This window comes from Thunnus maccoyii, chromosome 19 (genome assembly GCF_910596095.1).
Source record: "Thunnus maccoyii chromosome 19, fThuMac1.1, whole genome shotgun sequence".
Taxonomy (NCBI): domain Eukaryota; kingdom Metazoa; phylum Chordata; class Actinopteri; order Scombriformes; family Scombridae; genus Thunnus; species Thunnus maccoyii.
The window spans coordinates 20,785,254-20,804,171 of NC_056551.1; the positions used below are offsets into that span (position 1 = coordinate 20,785,254).

The 18,918-nt window shown below is 37.8% G+C and overlaps 1 protein-coding gene across 1 annotated transcript; it reads right to left on the reverse strand.

The window, feature by feature from the left end:
• Positions 1–2,093: 2,093 nt before the first annotated feature.
• ttc33 (tetratricopeptide repeat domain 33) lies at positions 2,094–18,386 on the reverse strand. The gene is made up of 5 exons (XM_042396003.1): positions 18,270–18,386; positions 17,636–17,863; positions 11,818–11,899; positions 8,124–8,255; positions 2,094–4,740 (listed from the first exon to the last, which is right to left on the reverse strand). The coding sequence occupies exons 2-5, from the start codon at positions 17,860–17,862 to the stop codon at positions 4,366–4,368; spliced, it is 816 nt and encodes a 271-aa protein (XP_042251937.1). The 5' UTR covers position 17,863; positions 18,270–18,386; the 3' UTR covers positions 2,094–4,365.
• Positions 18,387–18,918: the final 532 nt, after the last annotated feature.

The window sequence follows — 18,918 nt, forward strand, 5'->3', positions numbered from 1 at the left end:
CATATTGTGCTAAGAAGCTGTGATGTTATAAGTGGTGGGTGATGGAGACAGAGACAACAACAGTGTTACAGTACGCTACTGTTCTGCTGTCGGTATGAAGGAACTGCATAGTGCTCCTTCGTGCACTATGGGTGTAGCAGTAAGGCCCTCACAGTCTCATGCAGGGGATGATGAGGGGTGTTGCCGATTGGCGTCAGCTTGACTAACATCCTCCTCCCACCCACCTCCTCTATGGAATCCAGAGGACTTTCCAGGCCTAAGTCTTTTTCTGTCCTTCTCCGTACTTCCACTCCCCCAGCAGACCACTGCTTAGAAGATTGCTGATGCCACCACAGTGTCATAAAATATTCCTAACAGTGTCCTTGTCACTCCAAGTGACCTCAGTCCCCTGAGTATATGGAGATTACTTTGGCCCTTTTTTACAGGACATCCACGCTGTTCAGTTTATTGTTGAGTTCTTTGTTTAATCAAGATATGATTACTTTAACATCCTGTTTTCTGGCCCATTTAACCTGTGTTTCCACACTAGTAGCGTGACTCAGGGGATGGCAATGTCGCTCTGTGGTTTTGAGAGAAAAATATTGGCAACTATTGGATGGATTTCCACAAAATTTGGTTCAGACATTCATGTTCCCATCAGGATGAATTGTGATGACTCTGGTAATCCTCTGATTTTAAGCTAGCGCCATCATCAGGTAAAAATATTAATTTGTCCAAAACTTTGCATAATGACCAAATACCTGCAAAACTAATGACATTCCCTTCAGCCTCACCTGTAATTTGTGTTTAGGACTAATTAGCAAATGTTAGCATGCTAAGATGTTAAACCAAGAGGTAGCACATCATAAACATTAACTGCTAAACATGCTGATGTTGTTGTGAGCATGTTAGCATGCTGATGTTAGCATTTAGCTCAAAATATTGCTGTGCCTAAGTAGAGGATGTGTTATAGGAACTGGATACCGGACACAAAGATGGCACCTATTCAATCGAATAGAAATTTATCATCTGGCACATAATAAGCCCAAAAATTTTCTAGCTTCTGGGTTTGCTTCTGCACGCCTGCAGATTCCCGCTCAAGAATTTTAAAATCACTTTTCTCGGCTCTAAGAACGTTTTACAATTATAAAACCTTCATGGTTTAAAAGTTCATAAAACATAATAATCATAATAATTAACTTCTTTGCAGTGTGAGGTGTCCTGTCAACAGACATCCACCATTATAAAAGATTATAATGGCGGTCCATCGTGAAAATGCTTTTTGGGCTGCAGGGGCAGGGGAATTATATCTTGATTTAAAAAAAAAATTGAGGTGGTTGCAAAATAAACAATAACAAATAACATTAAATGGGTTTTCTTGCATATTTTTCCAGATTGGTTCTTTTCAGAAAGCTTGTCTCACATTTGGATTTGAATGTTTCTCTGTCTTCACGTTGCAGTTTTTGTGAGACAGGTGACTTCGATTTATCTTATTATGCAACTTCTAAAAACAACAGCTGCACTGGCAATTATCTAGGTGTGTCATAGGCAAGGGTGTGAATACTTATGTAATCGTGCTTTATTGTATTTGTGTATTTAATTTAGGTCAATTTATAGAAAGTTGTTCTCTGTGTCTTTGCCATTTACCATATAGACTTATTTTTAAAACAGCTTTCTGTATGAGTTCTGTCTTGCACGATTATGTTTCAGTTTGCTTTATAGCAGCTGTCTGCACCTCTGACAAGAATGTTGTGACATTTAAAAAAATATGTAGTTTTGATGTCATATTATTTCAACAGCTTGGTATGCACCTTGCAGACAAATTTATGTTCCTGTTATATCCATATTCAACTTCACAGAGAAGCTGCATTATCTTGGGACTTCGATGCCCTTTTATAGACACTTAATTCCATATTCTATATTTATGCTGCCCTACAAAGCTGAGGAGCACCAACTACTTGAGCAGTCAAGATAAGACATTTTATCTTCTTTCCCATTAACATGAATGTTGTCTTTTGGCCTTTAGAACACACAGAAACCTTTGTGCTGCAGTTTCCCTTCGCAACAGTAACTTTGCTGTGCATAGTGATATAACAATGAATTATACAAAAATCTGTAACCACAATTAATACCTTTATTTTCACTGTAGCAAATGTTGTCACCTTTGTTCCAAGCACATACATTACAGACATTAAAGCAGACAGCATTTAATCTAAATGAGAGGGCACATACTGCGTCATCTAATCCAGCATCCCCTGTGAAATCACTACATCTTATTTTTCTAATAAAGGGCAGGAAATAAAGTTTAATATTCATTCATAATTATCATCCAAAACTGTAGACCATTAGTAATCATTGTTATTACTCAAACAAAACAGAATGTTTCCCGCACTATAAATTAAACTTAATCAAGATCTTACAGTAAAGTTTTTGCTTTGACTGATGTGGTTATTATGAGGTATTACTGGGGAATTTCTTAAGAAATCACAACTCTCTGCAATAACTGAAGCCAGTGGAAAGGAAACACAGAGCAATCGGCAGATTGTGGTTTACTGTCTTCTGCATACTTCATGTTCTTTGTTACTGCAATTAAATAATGTGGTTTGTCTCTGTAGCACCCGCTCAAAGTTGTACGAAACACATTTCTTTCCAGATACATTTAGAAAATACACGTTCAATTTTACAGAATTTCAGTGTGCTGTAGCTCTTGATTACGAAACTAAGAGTGATTTATTTATTTAATTTAGTCATTTCTGCTCCAATATTGTTCTGCGTGTTGATACATTCTAGATTCACTCAAGTCATAGTTTTAAATAGATTATTACTCTAAAGACACAACAAATGTCATCTGTCTAAATTGGCTGGAAGCTGCAGCACACATGTATCTACTTTAATATGAATGTGTATTAGTGTTGGTTTGAAGCCTCGTATTTAGTTCCAATATTTCCTCTAATTTTACAAATTTGATGCAATTTGATCACAATGACTTTTCATTTAAATGCTTTCATCGTTAAGCAATTTGTGACTTTTCTCTAAGTGCTATGTAAATACATTTATACTGACTCAGTTTCTTAGGATTATGATGGTAACACATTGGGGTTTTGGGAGGCTCATCCTTGAAACACCTCAGTAAAGAAATATTCCACAACTCATCCTCTGGACATAAAAAGTCCCCTAAGAAAGAAAAGTGCTGGAAACACAGAGACCTATCACACATTTTTATTCACAGTTTATTCACTTGCTTTGATTTTCCCAGGATTTTCTGGCTAACACGGGGAACTACTGTTTTACATCAGCGTGGATTGCTTTCCAATACTTTAATCATGTTTTCACATATTTGCTATTTTCCTTTTCTTTGTTTTTCTTTATTTGAAGTTTTATTGGATAAACTGTGTTCAAATTTTCAAGTGACTCCAATTGAAAACGCTGCCAATTTCAACCAAGCACTGTGTAAAATGTTTTTATTATTATTTATTTCTCAACCTATGGGGTCTATCAAGTGGGAGGAATGCCGGAAAGCAGATTGTAATGTGACCACAGAGAACACTAACAATTAAAGTGTTATTGTGTCAGTGGAAAACACTTGTCCACATGAAACACAACTACAACTAGATGTCAAAGTTTATAGCTTCACATTAGTGTCCTGATGTTGCTTTGTTAAATGTGATTCCAAAGCTATTGAATGTGACTTAATGATCCAGAACAGATTTTAAGATATCTTTAATCTTTGGGCATGTTAAGTTAAAGGGATAATTAGTGTTTTTTGAAGTTGGGTTGTATGAGGTACTTATCCATAGTCAGTGTATTACCTGCAGTAGATTTTGGGTCAGCACGCTCCCAGTTTGGAGAGGCAGGCAAGGGTACTGGCACGGGAGCTAAGCAATGTAATGCTGTGGATGGGGCCAGCAGTAAAACGTATTTTAGCCAGCAAAATAAAGGCTCACCAATATCAGTTTAAGTGTACGCTATATTTAGAATATTTTCACCGCTTTACCTTGCCGTCAGACGGCCCTTTCCTTTGACACTACATCTTCTCAACCGTAGAATTTCCATATTCCTACACATGCCAGACACTGTATTACACCACAGCAGCACTCTTTTTTATTTGCAGCGTAATACAGCACACGGCAAGCATACCTAGATAAGTACCTCCTACAACCCCACTTCAAAAAATGCGAACTATCCCTTTAATGCATGCATAAGGTTTTGCATGTTCTGTAAATTAACATTATATGGATAGAAACGTAAAACATGAATACAACTAAAACGTTCTTTTAATCTGTTGCACTTCATTAGGATTTGTCAATTCTCATGTTGGCTTCATCTGATTGTGACCATTCAGTCCTAAAAAATAGAACCAGGACAATAAATTCAACTGAGACCAGTTCAAAGTCCTCTCGCTTTGACCAACTGCTCACTTGATGGTGTCCCTGTGTCCTCTGATCCTTCTTCCCCGGTGAGTACATTTTTTATATTTCCCTCAGCGTCCATGACCACAGCGGTCCTCTTCAGCTCCTCATACCGTGTCTCTCGCTCGGCAATCGCAACGCAGGCGGCCAGCACCTCATCAGACTCAAAGTCATAGTCCTGCTCAAGCTCCGGGGCATTAAGGATCTGTTTTTTGGTCTCCTCCTCATTGCGAATCTTCTCCTTGTTTGCCAAATACTGCTTTTGCAACCTCGATGCCCACACCAGGTCTTCCTGCCACAGGGTGCGCTCTGATGGACACAGGTGGATTGCCACCTGGAAGGACCGCACAGCCTGCAGGGACAGTTCAGACAGCAGTTTAGGATTAAAATGTAAAGTAACACCAAAATGTAAAGATATGAAAAAGAATCAGAAGACAAAACATCAGGTTTGGTTGTCCTGAACTGTTTTTTTTTTTTGAAAGTGAAAAAAAGGAGCACTTACTCAAGCTGTCATTGTTTACGATCTCAAACAAATTGAGACCCGAATTCTTTCAAGCCTATTTGTGGTTCACTGTAATTCTCACAGATGAATGGTGTACCGCTTCTATCAGTGCAGCGAACGGATGGGTGGATGCATCATAAGCATGTCCATAAACAAGCACCATACGGTCATGCTGTATGTAGGCGGATTTATAGCGTCATTACGAAGACATCAATATCTCTTAGCTGACTGTGCATTTGTAGGTTGATGTGGAAATTATTGTTCCATCGAACTGAACTACAAACGGCCTCCTATAAGTTACAGGACCTAATGTCAATCTGAAGCTGTGACGATTTGTCACTTGTGAAATGGTGAAGCCTTACACGCTTCTTTCGGTGACAGATGAGCTCATAAATCAATGCTGACAGATAACCGAAACCTGTCAAACATATTCAAAAGTGGAGTGGTTAAAAACTAGTTATGTGATGCAAGGTCCATGTTAATATGGTAAAGAAGCAAAGTAAAAGTGAAAACGAGTTCACAATTGTCTTGTTAGTGAAGACAAAATAGGCAAATGTAACTCAATGAACACTGGATTTGAAAGTCCTCTTCCACTCAAAAATGTGTTTTGCTTATTGTTACTTGAGTTGAATGCTTGAGCTTCACTGGGCAGAATGCACAGCGCACAGTATGGTGCAGAGTGTGTTTTCACAATCATCTGCTGAAGAGGAAACTTTCTCTGGACTCACCTTAAATCTGAGTTTAAAGTATGTGAAGCATTCGATTCGTCCAGTATTCAACTTACACAAGTGCAATGTGGAAATTTGAAACCTCCAGTGCACATACACTGAGAATGAACTGTAGGAGGTAGGAGAAGTAGGAGGCATCTTGCATACAGCAGTTAAATGTTTGAAATGAAACATATTTGCGTATTCATAGATCATAGATCTGAATTTTTAATGAGGTAGACAGAGTAGATGTCATTTTAAGGATTTTAACGAGGTAACTGAACTTTTTTTGTGGAAAAAACATATCAGACATAAATTATTATTCAAAGCAGAGCATTTTTTTATATTTCTTAAAACATGTCTACAGGGGAGCTTTAAGTTAATTTAAAGGAGCACTCCACCAGTTTTACAGATAAGGGATAAGTTAGTTTACTAGTCAAGATGAGTACAATTCAAGCTTGTAAAAACAGCCGTATGTCTTATGAGGCTGTTAAGGAGCATTGTTAGTTGTTAGAAGTGTAAGATTCTGTGTTTTTGGAGCATAAAATATACTAGGTATAAAGAATCAGCTTCATTTTGACCGTTCTTTTTTTAATCTACCTCTCACAAGCCTTGCAACTTTATGAAGTGCAACACTACATTGCTGGAGCACTGCTACACATGCTACGTATAGATGAGACGACTCATCTCTGCTGAGTTCACATTCTCATGAGAAAACGGCAGCTTTCCAGAAAGTGCACCTGTTGTAAGTAATACAGAAATGCATGCCTGTTGTGAAACCTGTGGCCAACATGTGGTTAAGGTGTCACTGATGCATCAAAACAAAAACACACTCCGGTGTTGAACGCTTTCGTCTCCTCTTGGTTCTAAACAAGAATAGCTTTAACAAAATGTTAATACACGGCAAAAAAAGGATAATTTTAAGTAAGTAATTTGACATATATACTGTTTAAGGGAATTTCTTTATGAAAGTAAAAATAAATATAGTTGGTAGTTAAAAAAAATAGTTGTAGATCTGTTTCTAGTCTTCTTTTCCATCCATTAACCTCTTAATGGGAATCAAGCAAACAGTTTAGAACTCAGCAGTAAATGTTTCCGACCTGTAAAAACCTGCACTGTGAGCTTCAACTGAAAAAGTCAGCTGAAAAGATGTACCGTAATAGATTTTTGACAAATGGAACTGTCTGCGCCCAAAACAACATATCAAGTTTCATCTTGAACAGACTTGAGTCCGAACAAAAGTATCCTTCAACAGGCTAATGGCAGATTAACGACTTCTCTTGGAAAACTGTGGCCTAAAGAACTTTATAATAATAATAATAATAATAATAATAATAATGAGAAGATTAATGGTGATAGCGCTGCCCTGCTGTGACGCTGTCAATGGCAGTTTCTAACATTTTCAAAACATTACAAGAAAAGAAAAACAAAAATCGAATTCAGAAGCTATCTATTTTATTTGGGTACTTTCCACATTTTACTGGAGTGAGACAAGACAGGAGTGGAGATTAAAGAAGAGAAGGAAAATAACTGAAGAGAGGAGAAAATGGGGAATTGCTCACATTTGCAAAATCAGGCACTACTCGAACATGTTGATGCATACAAAGCCCTAAAACTCGACTGTACATGCCTCGCTATAAATAGATCTTTTTTTCTCTTCCTTCCCAATAGCTTCATTATACAAGGAGGTGTGTCTATATTTGACATAGTTTTAGTTGAGGTAACTGTCAACACTTCCCATTGTTGTTTTTTGGTGCCGTAGGACAGGTCTCTCGCTCTAGGACATGTAGAAGCTGCACACAGTGCCATTAGCTGAGGGGTTTCTGAGTTCAGCCCTGTTTGCTTGGCTCTAAATGGGTCAACGGTGTAACTGTGATCTGCGGGTTTCGTACACCCCACAGGTCCCGGCATGTTCTGGGGCAATTTAAGCAATCGTCCAGGCCCGAGGCACCTGGGCGTGCTTTGAAAGAGGCACAGAGGGAGTTTGCAAAAAGTAGCGAACAGAAAAAAAACTGACAGATCTCAACGGCTCGTCAAAACCCGAACTGATTTATGGACACCTACGAAAACAAGTGTATCCAATTGCAAAATCAAACATTCAAGTGAAAATATGAACATTCCAGATCATTAGTCACTCAGTGAGTAAGAAGCTATGAGTCGTTATGCAACTGAGTGAATGTTGGTAACAGTCTTTACATTTAGTATCACCCATGAGCCAGCTTGAAGTTCGAGTTTGTTAGCACAGGCAAAATGGCGCCTTTTTGACTACAACCAAGCAACGCATTTGATTTTAATCACCACAGCGAGCACCGCCGCAGCCACTGCAATTCACCGTCATCTGTAATTAATAAACAATGTTCTATGATGTTTTTTTTTCCCCCTCTGATCATGTCTCTTCCCACTGTGACTCACAAATTCCTCCATCTAGCACTCGAGTTTGTTTACAGTGCTGCATTCAAGAGCGTTTACGAGCAGACCGTATTCTAATTACTTTGAATTTGGAGTCTATTTGCCATTCATACTCACCAGGTCCACCTCTCCCAGGTTGAGCTGGGCGCGGCCCAGAGTCTGCCAGCCCTCCCACCAAAGAGGACGGAACTTCACTGCCATCTCTGCCGCTTTCACAGCTGGGAACACTTCCTGCAGAATGGTCAACACCTGTGGAGACACAAGACACGGTTAAAAACTAAATGTGTTTATAGCGAGCATGGAGTCATCTTCAGTGATTCCTAATATGAACAAAGTATTTGCAAAATAAAGAACATTATTACATAAGGGTGATGTAATGTACCTATAATGGAAGAATAGCATTTAATCCTTTATATTTTATCTGCCAAGGCAAAACAACTGACAGAGGTGAGATATCTACTCATTTCAGATGTAACATATATAAGAAAAACAAACAATATTTGTCAGTATTTTTCAGTTCTTATCAATTCTATGTGATATGTAGCGCTGAACAATTAGTTGATAAATCAATAAGTCAATCAACAGAAAAAAAAGGAATATCTTTGGGTTCTGCACTGTTAAAGAAGCCATTACACCTTGTACTTTGGGGAATTTTGAGGGAATTTTTCACTGTTTAAACAGGAATCTACAGATTCATCCTGAAAATGAAAATAACTCTGCCACAGTGATTTGACTCATTCATGCTAAGTGCATATTGTAGGACAGCACAACAACACAGTCATATTCGGAAGATTATTTTCTGTAAATTACTTCATTGTTCATTTATGTACGCACACATTTAACAGCATTGCGCTCATTAACCTCTTCAACCCTGCCAGATCCGGCAGAGTCTGATGAATCATCTTTTATTCAGACACTAAGCAGATAAATGCTGCAGTTTTATAGGGATATGGTTGAAATTTGCTGTCATGTAAGAAACCAGCTGTCGAGGAGCTGATATCATTGTATATGAATTTTCATATCAGTGAAATAATTTGCATCAAAAAAGTTATTCAAGAGTTATTCATGACTTTTATCGTTTAGAAGTTTTTTATCGTCCAGTACGGTGTTATTTTCAGCTTGACGTTGCAGCTGTGACAGACGTCCCTAAAATGTCTTGTATCGCTCCAATGTTTGTTAGAAAAATCTCACGTTTATACAAATGCAGGTTTGTGTAAATCAAGTCTACTTTGCTCTCTGCTGGGATTGAAGTGTGACATCAGAGGTTAGGAATCTAGTTAATCACATATTCTTGTAAGACACAGCTTCTGGAAGCTGCGTCTCGGCCAACTTCCAGCGGCTCCGGAGGCTAAGTAAACAAACAGTAATAGCCGGATTTCACTTCTTTTTCTCATTTTTCACTAGAAATGTAAACTACTAAAATACATCCGTACACGTTCGAGCCAAAATCCAATCTGAAAAATGTGAGTGGACAATGCGAATAACCCATGGAACAACTTTAGCAACAAAGGCTACAGAACAATCTGAAGTCAGTTTGATGTGGAAGTAGAAGTAATCTTACAAACGAAGTGTCCAGAGCATGCTGAAAGGCTTTAGACTTGACATTCTTTGACTTGACGCAACATTTTTACATACATTCACCTTGAGTTTTGGAACTTTGGCCGTGTTTAACATAGACATCCAACATCATAACAGTGTATAAATGACAGAAAATCACAAAAAGCATATGTCTCCTTTAAACGTTCAGTGTCTTCATCAATAACACTTAAACATGAAAAAAGGATACAAAAATAGCACCAATGCTTAATAAATTGAATTCACATGGGCACACTGCAACCAAACCCTGTCCAGCATCATGGTAGACGCTTTATTATTGCCTTAATACCTGTGTTTGATACACAGGCATGTCCAATGATAACCCACTAACACCCATAAATGTCTGTAAAACTATTAACATGCACAGAGCACTTTGGTTCATACTGAAGGGAGACATCACAATGAAAAATGGCGAGAAAAGTTTAATGGAAGAGCCCAATTAACCTCAAAGCCCCAATTAACATTTGCAAGAGCACAACTGACCTCACGACTTTGTCACTTTGGGAAAATCTACAGCAGTTTTAACGACCACAAAGGGTCATTTCTCACAATCAGTGAGATTCCCGTTAGGTTGAAATAACTCATAAAGCCAGGAAGACGTGGTGACAGTGTTACAAATAGAGCTAGTTTCCTCCAGAGCTCACTATAGTCTGCTGTGACAGACAGACGGGGGGCTGGATGTATCGGGCACAAGCTGATTGAGTTAAATACGAGGAAGGAAGTTTCAAGTTTCAAGTTTATTTCATTTATATGGCACTTTAAAAAGCAAACAGGTTTAACTGCTTCACAAACACAGACATATGTGTACGCATACAAGCATAAAGACATATGTGCGTAACAGATGTTGTGGAAATAAAGCAAGGAAACCCAAGGAATCAGATAGAAATAAAAACAGGTTAAAGACAATTAAAAGCTAGAGAATAAAAGTGGATCTTATGGTCCCTCTTAAAAGCATCAACAGACTCAGTCAGTCTAATGGCCTCCGGCAGGCTAATCCAGAGCCAAGGAGCTGCTACGGAAAAATCCTTATCCATCACCTTTTTTTTCCACAAAAGTGATGAGGGGAAGTAAACGGCGAGCATCAGTGTAACCACCTTCGTCATCTGGCCCAGTAATGGGATTCTGATGAGGCTCGTTCTATTTCCAGACTCATAAATGTAAATATCGACATTGATAACGGACACTAATAGGTTAGATGTGCTATACATGCGTAGTCACACACATTGAAACTGACTCTAAGTAAAAACAGAAGTCTGTGCTTATCTCATGCTTCAACTCAACATGGCATTGTAAAGCTTTCTGTGGTGGTGTTTTCCAGGCCTGGTCCTCTAATGATTTCCTTCTCAAATATCCTATAATGGATACTATTATATTAGGCATACAATACGGCATGTGATGTGAATGGTTAGGGCTATAAGAAGAGATTTTATTGTGTTAGTTCAAGTAATAAGAGATAATGTTGAAGGGCTGTGTCCACCTCCTGTGGCTTCTCCACTTTTCCCAAATTCAGAATATGGGAACAATTTTATCAAAGATGCTTACAGTATTTAAGAAGATCAGGAGAGTTGAAATGAGGGCAGAGTTAAAAACATTAAAAAAGACACAAAAACACAAACCTAGAGGAAGAGGAAGTGAAAGGAACAAGAGAGAGGAACAGGAAAACAGAGAAAACAAGCTGACGAGTTTCAGCTGTGTCACTGCCATGCTGATATCACTTATCTGACTTAAAAGCATACCAAAGTGACAGCTGAAAGAGGGCCCGTGATGGCTGATAAATAATCACATACACACACTGGACACAAGCAGGAATGAATAGATAGCATGCTGGCGGTCAGTCGCATTTCCAAACCTAAAGACAGGAATGGAATGCCTGCACTGTTATTTTGAAGCTGCAAAACAAGTCGCTGCACGTGACTGATTATTGTATGTTGGCTATAATTTCCTCGGTATATCTCGAAATCCCCCCCCCCCCCCCCGTTAGATATATCGTCCAACTCAAATGCAAAACAACAACCCCAAACTCTGAAAGTAGCCGTTGGATTACATCACATTTTAGACACACTTTGTACTGTACCATGAAATAGCAGAAACATAGCGGTTAGAAGCAATTTTGACCACATCACCACAAGTCTGGCTGCTTAAAGAGCAAGAGCAGATTATATTATAAATGTGTTGAGAAAATGAATAAATAGTAAAATATAGGCTTATAATATACCTGAGACTTCATCTCATACAGTAACGGGTTGTCTGGTGTCAGCTGAATGGCCTCGTCCCACTTCTTGATGGCCTCCCAGTGCCTAAAAAAAACACACATCCAAAAATAAGGTCTTCAGAAGTTAAGGTAAATGTTATTCTTAAAAGACAGGCCTGATGCATTGTGTTTAAATGCACTGACATTATCATTGTGGTTCTGTTTTTACTCATCAAACCAATTTAAATTGTTCTATTTTTGACGTTTTATACAGGCCTTTGTATAGTTTTCACATAATTTTATTGCTGGAAGCAAATGGCAATGTTGTAACTATATTGTTTACTGTACAGTATGTAGTGTAAGTACAAACATTGACCATATGTATTTTATTATAAAATGAACCCCAGGAAGAGTAGTTGCTGTTAAAGGTACATATGACATTCAGCCCCACTAAATGTCAGCAAACAACTATTTACTATGTAAAGATATAGTGGATAGTGGAGTAATGGCGACCTGAGCAGAGAATGAAGTCACACTCCCTCTGTGTGTGTTGTTATCCGAGCTTCTCTGTTCGTTGTTTTGGAAGCCGGTCTGGCCACGCGGCATGTTAGTGCTTTAATAAGTAAACAATGTGTGCATTTGTTTTGTTCTGAGATGCTGGTGCTCTACTGCAACATCTACTGAGGCTGAATGTTGTATATTGCACCTTTAACGCAGCAACATCTGAATTAAATATGCATCAATGTTTGTCGATTACGATATCAAAGTTACCCAAAGCTCAACTATTGACACCCAACACAGATATGTTACACAACATCTGGTTAAAAATGGCTTTGTATTGACGCTAGCTGAGGTTCAATTCCGACTGATACAGAAAGAGTCACATAAAACTGTGAAACTAGACACTCAGTTTCATTGTCTCCGTTCCGAGATTTGATAAATGTTATGTAACCTAACATAGGGCCACATGTTTGTTCAGTGGAGATCATGAAGCCATTTTCATTTCACTTGTTGCTTGTTAGAGAAGTCACTTGTGTTCTTACATAGATTTTCTGAAAAGTGGAGACAAATAGAATTTTATTAAAATTAGTTTCTTAACTTTGTTAATTTTAGTTACTGCTTATTTTCACTCAAATACAAAGCTAAACATGATTGATCTTTGTTCTGCTAATAGAAAAAGGAAAAATGGCTCCAAGCACAAAGAACAGTTTCGTATTCTTATCTTAAAACTGTGTTTTTCAGAGGTTTGCTCGTACGAGTGTACATGTTCCAAGTTGGATTCAAGAAACTCTCTTAACTGCCCAAACTTGTCATAAATTGCTCGTTTCAGCCTGATGAATGCTACCTGTTCATTGGGAGGTATGTGTTCGTGAGATTTGATCATTAGTATAATCCACGCCCTAAAATTGTTATGTAAGGCAACCTGTTCTGCAGTTTCATTCACAAAAATGTTCCCAGAGAGTAAAAACCATAAACTGTAAAAAAAATAATGGATGTAGCCGCATTGATGTCACCCGATGGTTTGTGGCTTCCTGTTCTGAAGCCTTGAGTTTGCATTTTGACAGTCACAATCTTGGATTTTTGGAGCCAGAAGTGACCATATTTGGATGAGAGGGTGGAACTGACCCTAACACTAGCAGCTGGCTTCTAGCTTGGTTAGCACTGTCCATTTACGGTCTATGGTTAGCTGAGATAATGCTAATGCTAATTTTCAGTTAGCATTGTTGCTGCGCCAATATATGCCAATGAAAAATCCTAAAATCTAAAAAACCTCTCCATAAATTAGCAAACCATGATGATGATGATGGTGATAATATCATTATATCATATGGTGAACAGGATATTACATTGTTTGTTTTAGTTACATAATTTATAAGTTGACTTTGGTATCAAATTTAAACTCCTAATTCAATCAGATTAAGACTATATAATTCTAAATCAAACAAGTGTTTCTCCTTATGTGAAGAAAGGCGGAGACTATCTATTCATGACTTGTACGACAAGTCTGGACCACTCGTAAATTTAGTTCATACCTGAGAGAAAAATCTAAGTTCAAGAATATTAATGAATGCAACAAATTTTCTTAAAAAGAAGTACATGCTTCCTAAGAATGAGTCTGTTCGTAGGAGTGTTTCTTGCTTGAGGCCTAATGTGCTCCATGAGCTTCTCAAAGCTATATAGCTGCAAACGTACACCTCAATACCTGTCTAGTTGCACAAGGGCAACAGCAGGTTGAACAAACAAAGACAGGTCCAGCAAGGTGAATAGATCAGTTACAAAATCTTCCCGGCAAAGCCTGTAACCTCTTATCTGAACAAATGAGGCACAGAGATTAGCTACTGGCTCCTTTTCAGGCATACACAGAGAAAATAAACAGAATTTGCATACATTCGAGCAGAAGCCAAACTAATCGTCACTGCAGCTTCACTCTAAGCAGCTGTCACCCCTGTAGTCTACTGATTTGTTTTGCATATATTTGTCTATGAGAGTTGACAATTGTTTAGATTTTTGACAAGAAGATATTTATTTTTTCAACAAACTGAATGGACACATGAATATGTTCCTGCTCACTCTAAAAACCGTCTCCTTGTTAAGTCAATGTTGACTCAAGAATCATTTCAATTGCCCGATCAGACAAAGGCTTGGAAAGATTATGAGGTGAAATCCCAGGTTTAGCAAACATATCTGTCATGTCCACATCTTTTTTTTTTTTTTTTTTTTTATAGTTTTATGGAGACGGATATCCTGAAAAATCCCACAGCAATTAAAACCATTAAAATGGATCAGTTATTAAAATCGTTTTGGATTACAGCCAGAAGCAGGATCGAGCCTGAGCAAACATACAGTATGCCGCTGCTATTCAACAGTTAGGGGAGTGAGGAAATGGAACTAAGGCAGTGTGGACATTTTACCAACAAGTGAGGCAAAGGACACTGCAATATCATGTGAGGAATATTAAGCAATATGTACCACATCACATGAAGTCTGAGAGCTAAAAATGACTCCTTACAATTCTATACATCAGTCAAAGAAAGGACAGAGACGTACAGAGAGACTGTTGGAAAAAACGTTAGAAAACACGCGATCTTGTAATGAAAAAGAGTGTTGAAACAGCTCGGTTTTAGTCTGAAAAAACTGACTCAGCACAGACGCTGAAAGCCTGACAAATTGGCAAACTATGAGTATTTAGATGATGAAACATGTCACTTCTTCCCAAAACTACCTCTTCCCAAGAACAACTTGCAATTAAAGATGTAAAATAAGACATAATTCTACAGCTGTGTGGCCAAGTGTATGTGTCACCTTAGTGTTTCTAAGGAACTGAATTAAATGGATATTTTGGAGAAATTTCCAAAGAAAATGCCATTGTTCTATCACTTTGGAAGGTTGCCAAGCTGATAGAGAGGAAAAGAATTGTTGATAACCTTTGGTTCAACCTACTCAAAATGCTAACTGTATCAAACAAATGCCTGTTGTGCCAAAATATTGGGGGGGCAATAAGTAGGAGCCCAGAATAAACCTACATTTACAAATGAATATGCAACCTATAAATTAAGCATCTTATATGTTTGTTCTATTTGTATATTCAACCATTCATTTATCAGTCTGTCAATGGGTATTTTCTATTCCATATACAATGAATAAAAGTGTCACCCAGTCCATTCATGCATATACAACAACAGGGCAGTCTGTCATCCTTAAGATTCTACTCTGTATGGCAGTAATAGCTGTCTTACTTAATTACAGAAAATATTTTGGTGTGCTAGTGTGTGAAGATGCATGTGTCTGTAAAGAGTTTATAGAACTCTTCTGCACTGTTAAAGAGGTAAAATCTCAAGTGAGGTAAAAAAAAAAAATTACACTGCCAACTTCTGCTAAATACTAAATGTGGTTCGTAAGATTTAGGTAATTGTGGCAGTACAGGAAATTGTACCTAACTGTGAATTGTGACACTTGTAAATTTACATAAGACATTATTTGCTGACAATAAAAAAAGAAGTAGAAAAACAAAACCTATCAGAGCACTATGTGGCTCAAGAGGAGATTCAAGTCATAAACGGATACTAGAGGAGCTCTTCAATTACATCAGGAGCATCCAAGCCTCGGTAATGACAGACTGACATCAGAGGTAGATGTTGTTAGGGGAGAAAAAAAAAAGCTCCTGGCTGACATGCCTGACCAGACACCAAACCTCTGAACAGCCATTATGTAGCAGCAAGACATCATTTCCCCGGCAAAATCCACTTCCTCCTCACAAATACAATTATGAACAGTCAATAAGGGCAACAATATTACATCCCCTGGACGAGGGGGTTTTCACAAAGTGATTGTGATTTGGCTAAAAAGGTCAAGTGCAATGGAAGAAATATCAGGTAACAGATACTGAATGAGGCCTTTATGGTTTCCTGACATCTGTGTCTATTTAAAAAAAATAAAAAAACAATAATGTCATACATTCGCCATGCAATGATTTTTGCAATAAAACCAGCTTTACCCACAAAAATGACTTTTGCTTGACAGGTCTCATCCTGACAGGAAGAACACTCTTTGCCTTTTAAAATGCAAATCTGTACAAGAGCATGTTAGTACGTGTGCCAAATCTTACACTTCCATAGAAAAGCCACTAAATCAATAAATAGAAAACCACAAGCTCTGATTGATCTAAGTTGATTGTGCATTTGAAATGCATTATTTCTTGATTGTTCATCTTGATCAGTAAGTCAGTAGTGAGCTATAAGCTGTGTTGAATGGGTCTGTGTGCTCTGTACAATGGTGCCCTCTTCTGGTGAATGTCTAATAGCACATGTCTCTGAGTATTGGCAAAGTTGTGTTCCTTTAATCTATTCTGTAGATAATATAAATCTAAATCTGGAATTAAATAGGAGAGGAGAGACAAGTGTTGTTAACCTCATTCTTTCCTTTCTTTCTCACAGCAAATTTCATCATTGCTTGTATTTAGACATTGAATCTTTCTCTGGACAGTAGAGTCGAAACATTTACTTGATTAATAAAGGCAACTATTTTGATAATCAATTAACCGTGTCATTTCTACAGCAAAGATGCCAAAATTTCATTGGTTCCAGCTTCTCCAATACGACCAACTGATGCTTTTGTATGTCATATATGGTAATAAAGGGAATATTTTGGGATTTTGGATTTTTGGTCTAATAAAACAACACTCTTGAATATGTCATATAACTTTGGGGAATTGTGACGGCCATATTTTTCACTTTTTTTCTGACATTTTATAGACCAAATGATTAATACAGAAAATTACTCAACAATGAAAGTAATTGTTACTTGCATCCATACTGGACAATGTGTCAGTAGTCCACATGAAAAACCCAGCAGCACACAAACAGACAGGACACCCTCAGTATCATAAAGTAAGATTCAAGTTGTGAGCCTACTTGCTGGAAGAACATCTTTCAAAGAGCACAAGTATAAAGCCTGTTTGTTCAGTAATGGCAGTCAGAGTCAACCAATAGCTGAGCCAGTATTGGTCCAGGATATATCAGTACAGCAAGCATGTTACAAAGACAAAACAAGCAAAGTGAAGACATGTGGAAGGTTTTTTTTAAAACATTTTATGTACAAATCAATTAAGAAAATAATCTGCAAATTAATAAATGATCAAAATCATCATTAGTTGCAGCCTAACACACACACACACACACACACACACACACACACACACACAGAACCAAGGGTGTAATGTAGAATTACTGTGTACAAGCTGTTTAACAATGTAATGTGTTGACATGTCTCTGTGTGTTATTTTCCAAGCTGTCACTACCATGATATGCACACACAAAGGACTGCCTTTCACACCTTCCCTCACCTGCCTTGCTCAGCCAACAGTGCACCCTCATCCTTCAGCCTCGTGCTCTTGGCTGCACAGTCCTCCAGCAGGACCTCCCGCCGGCGTTTGATGGCGTGCAGCCAGTCCACTTCCTCGTCCTGACTTCCTCCATCATCTGGAGCTTTCTCCGCCTCAGCCTCAAACTGCTGCACCGCTGACTTTGACACTTTCTCGCCAACTTTCCTCTTCCAACCAAATGAGGCCATCCTGTAGAGAAAAAGGAGGGAGGTGGATGATGTGGACGGTTACAGACTGTATGCTGTATGAGCCCCATCTCACTAGAAACGTGATATATAACAATATATTAAATGTCAGAAAACTGGTTCAAGCAGAATGTTACTATCACATATTCAAATACCCATCGGTATAGACGGCTAAGTTTGAACACAGCTGCTATAGTTAGGTGTATCTTTCCTTTAAGTACAGAAACTATAACTAGCTAGTTAGTAAACAAAACAACCTTGTCACAACAACGCTAGCTAACGTTAGCTAGGGTAGCTAACACTTTCGATCAAATCCAAAATAAAACTGCATTTAATCTGATTTTGGCAATAATGTTTTGCACTGTTATTTTAAGGCAGCGAAACACGCTCAGATGACAAGATATACGCACAGACTTCAGTAGCTTTCCGTATGCGAAACTAGGCAAGCTAACAGAAGCTAACGGTTAGCCATTTTTGGTGACCCTTCGGTGTGTAAACCGGAAGCAGTAGAGATGTTTACATTATCTCTTAAAGAAACACGAACCGCATTTTAAAAGTTGAGAACATGGCCTCTAAAATCACCCCAGAGTATTATATATATATAATTAAAAAAAAGAAGTTTTTTGGGGGTTATTTTTGGAAATGTCGTAACTAAAATGTACGTCATCACCTTGATGCTTACACCAATGCTAATGTGATGACTATAATGGGAGAGTTTTTTATGATTAAGTGTTTTTTTCCCCCCAAAAAATTACAAATATTCTCTTTTCCTTCATAAATTCACATTTTTTCAATTCTTTTCTAAACAAAGAATATATGTACAATTAATTATTATAATTGCATTTTTGGAAGCATCGAATTGCCTTTATTTTAACGTATTTATTTGTATACTATATATACATATATATTACTTTTAATTTAATTTTCAGTCCCTTTCCTAAATTTTCCTGTCACAAGACTTGATTGTGATTTCAATGTAAATGTATATGTGAATGTATGATAAATAAAGTCTATCCTATTGTGATCTGTTTCAGACTTATGATAGAGGTGTACAAACCT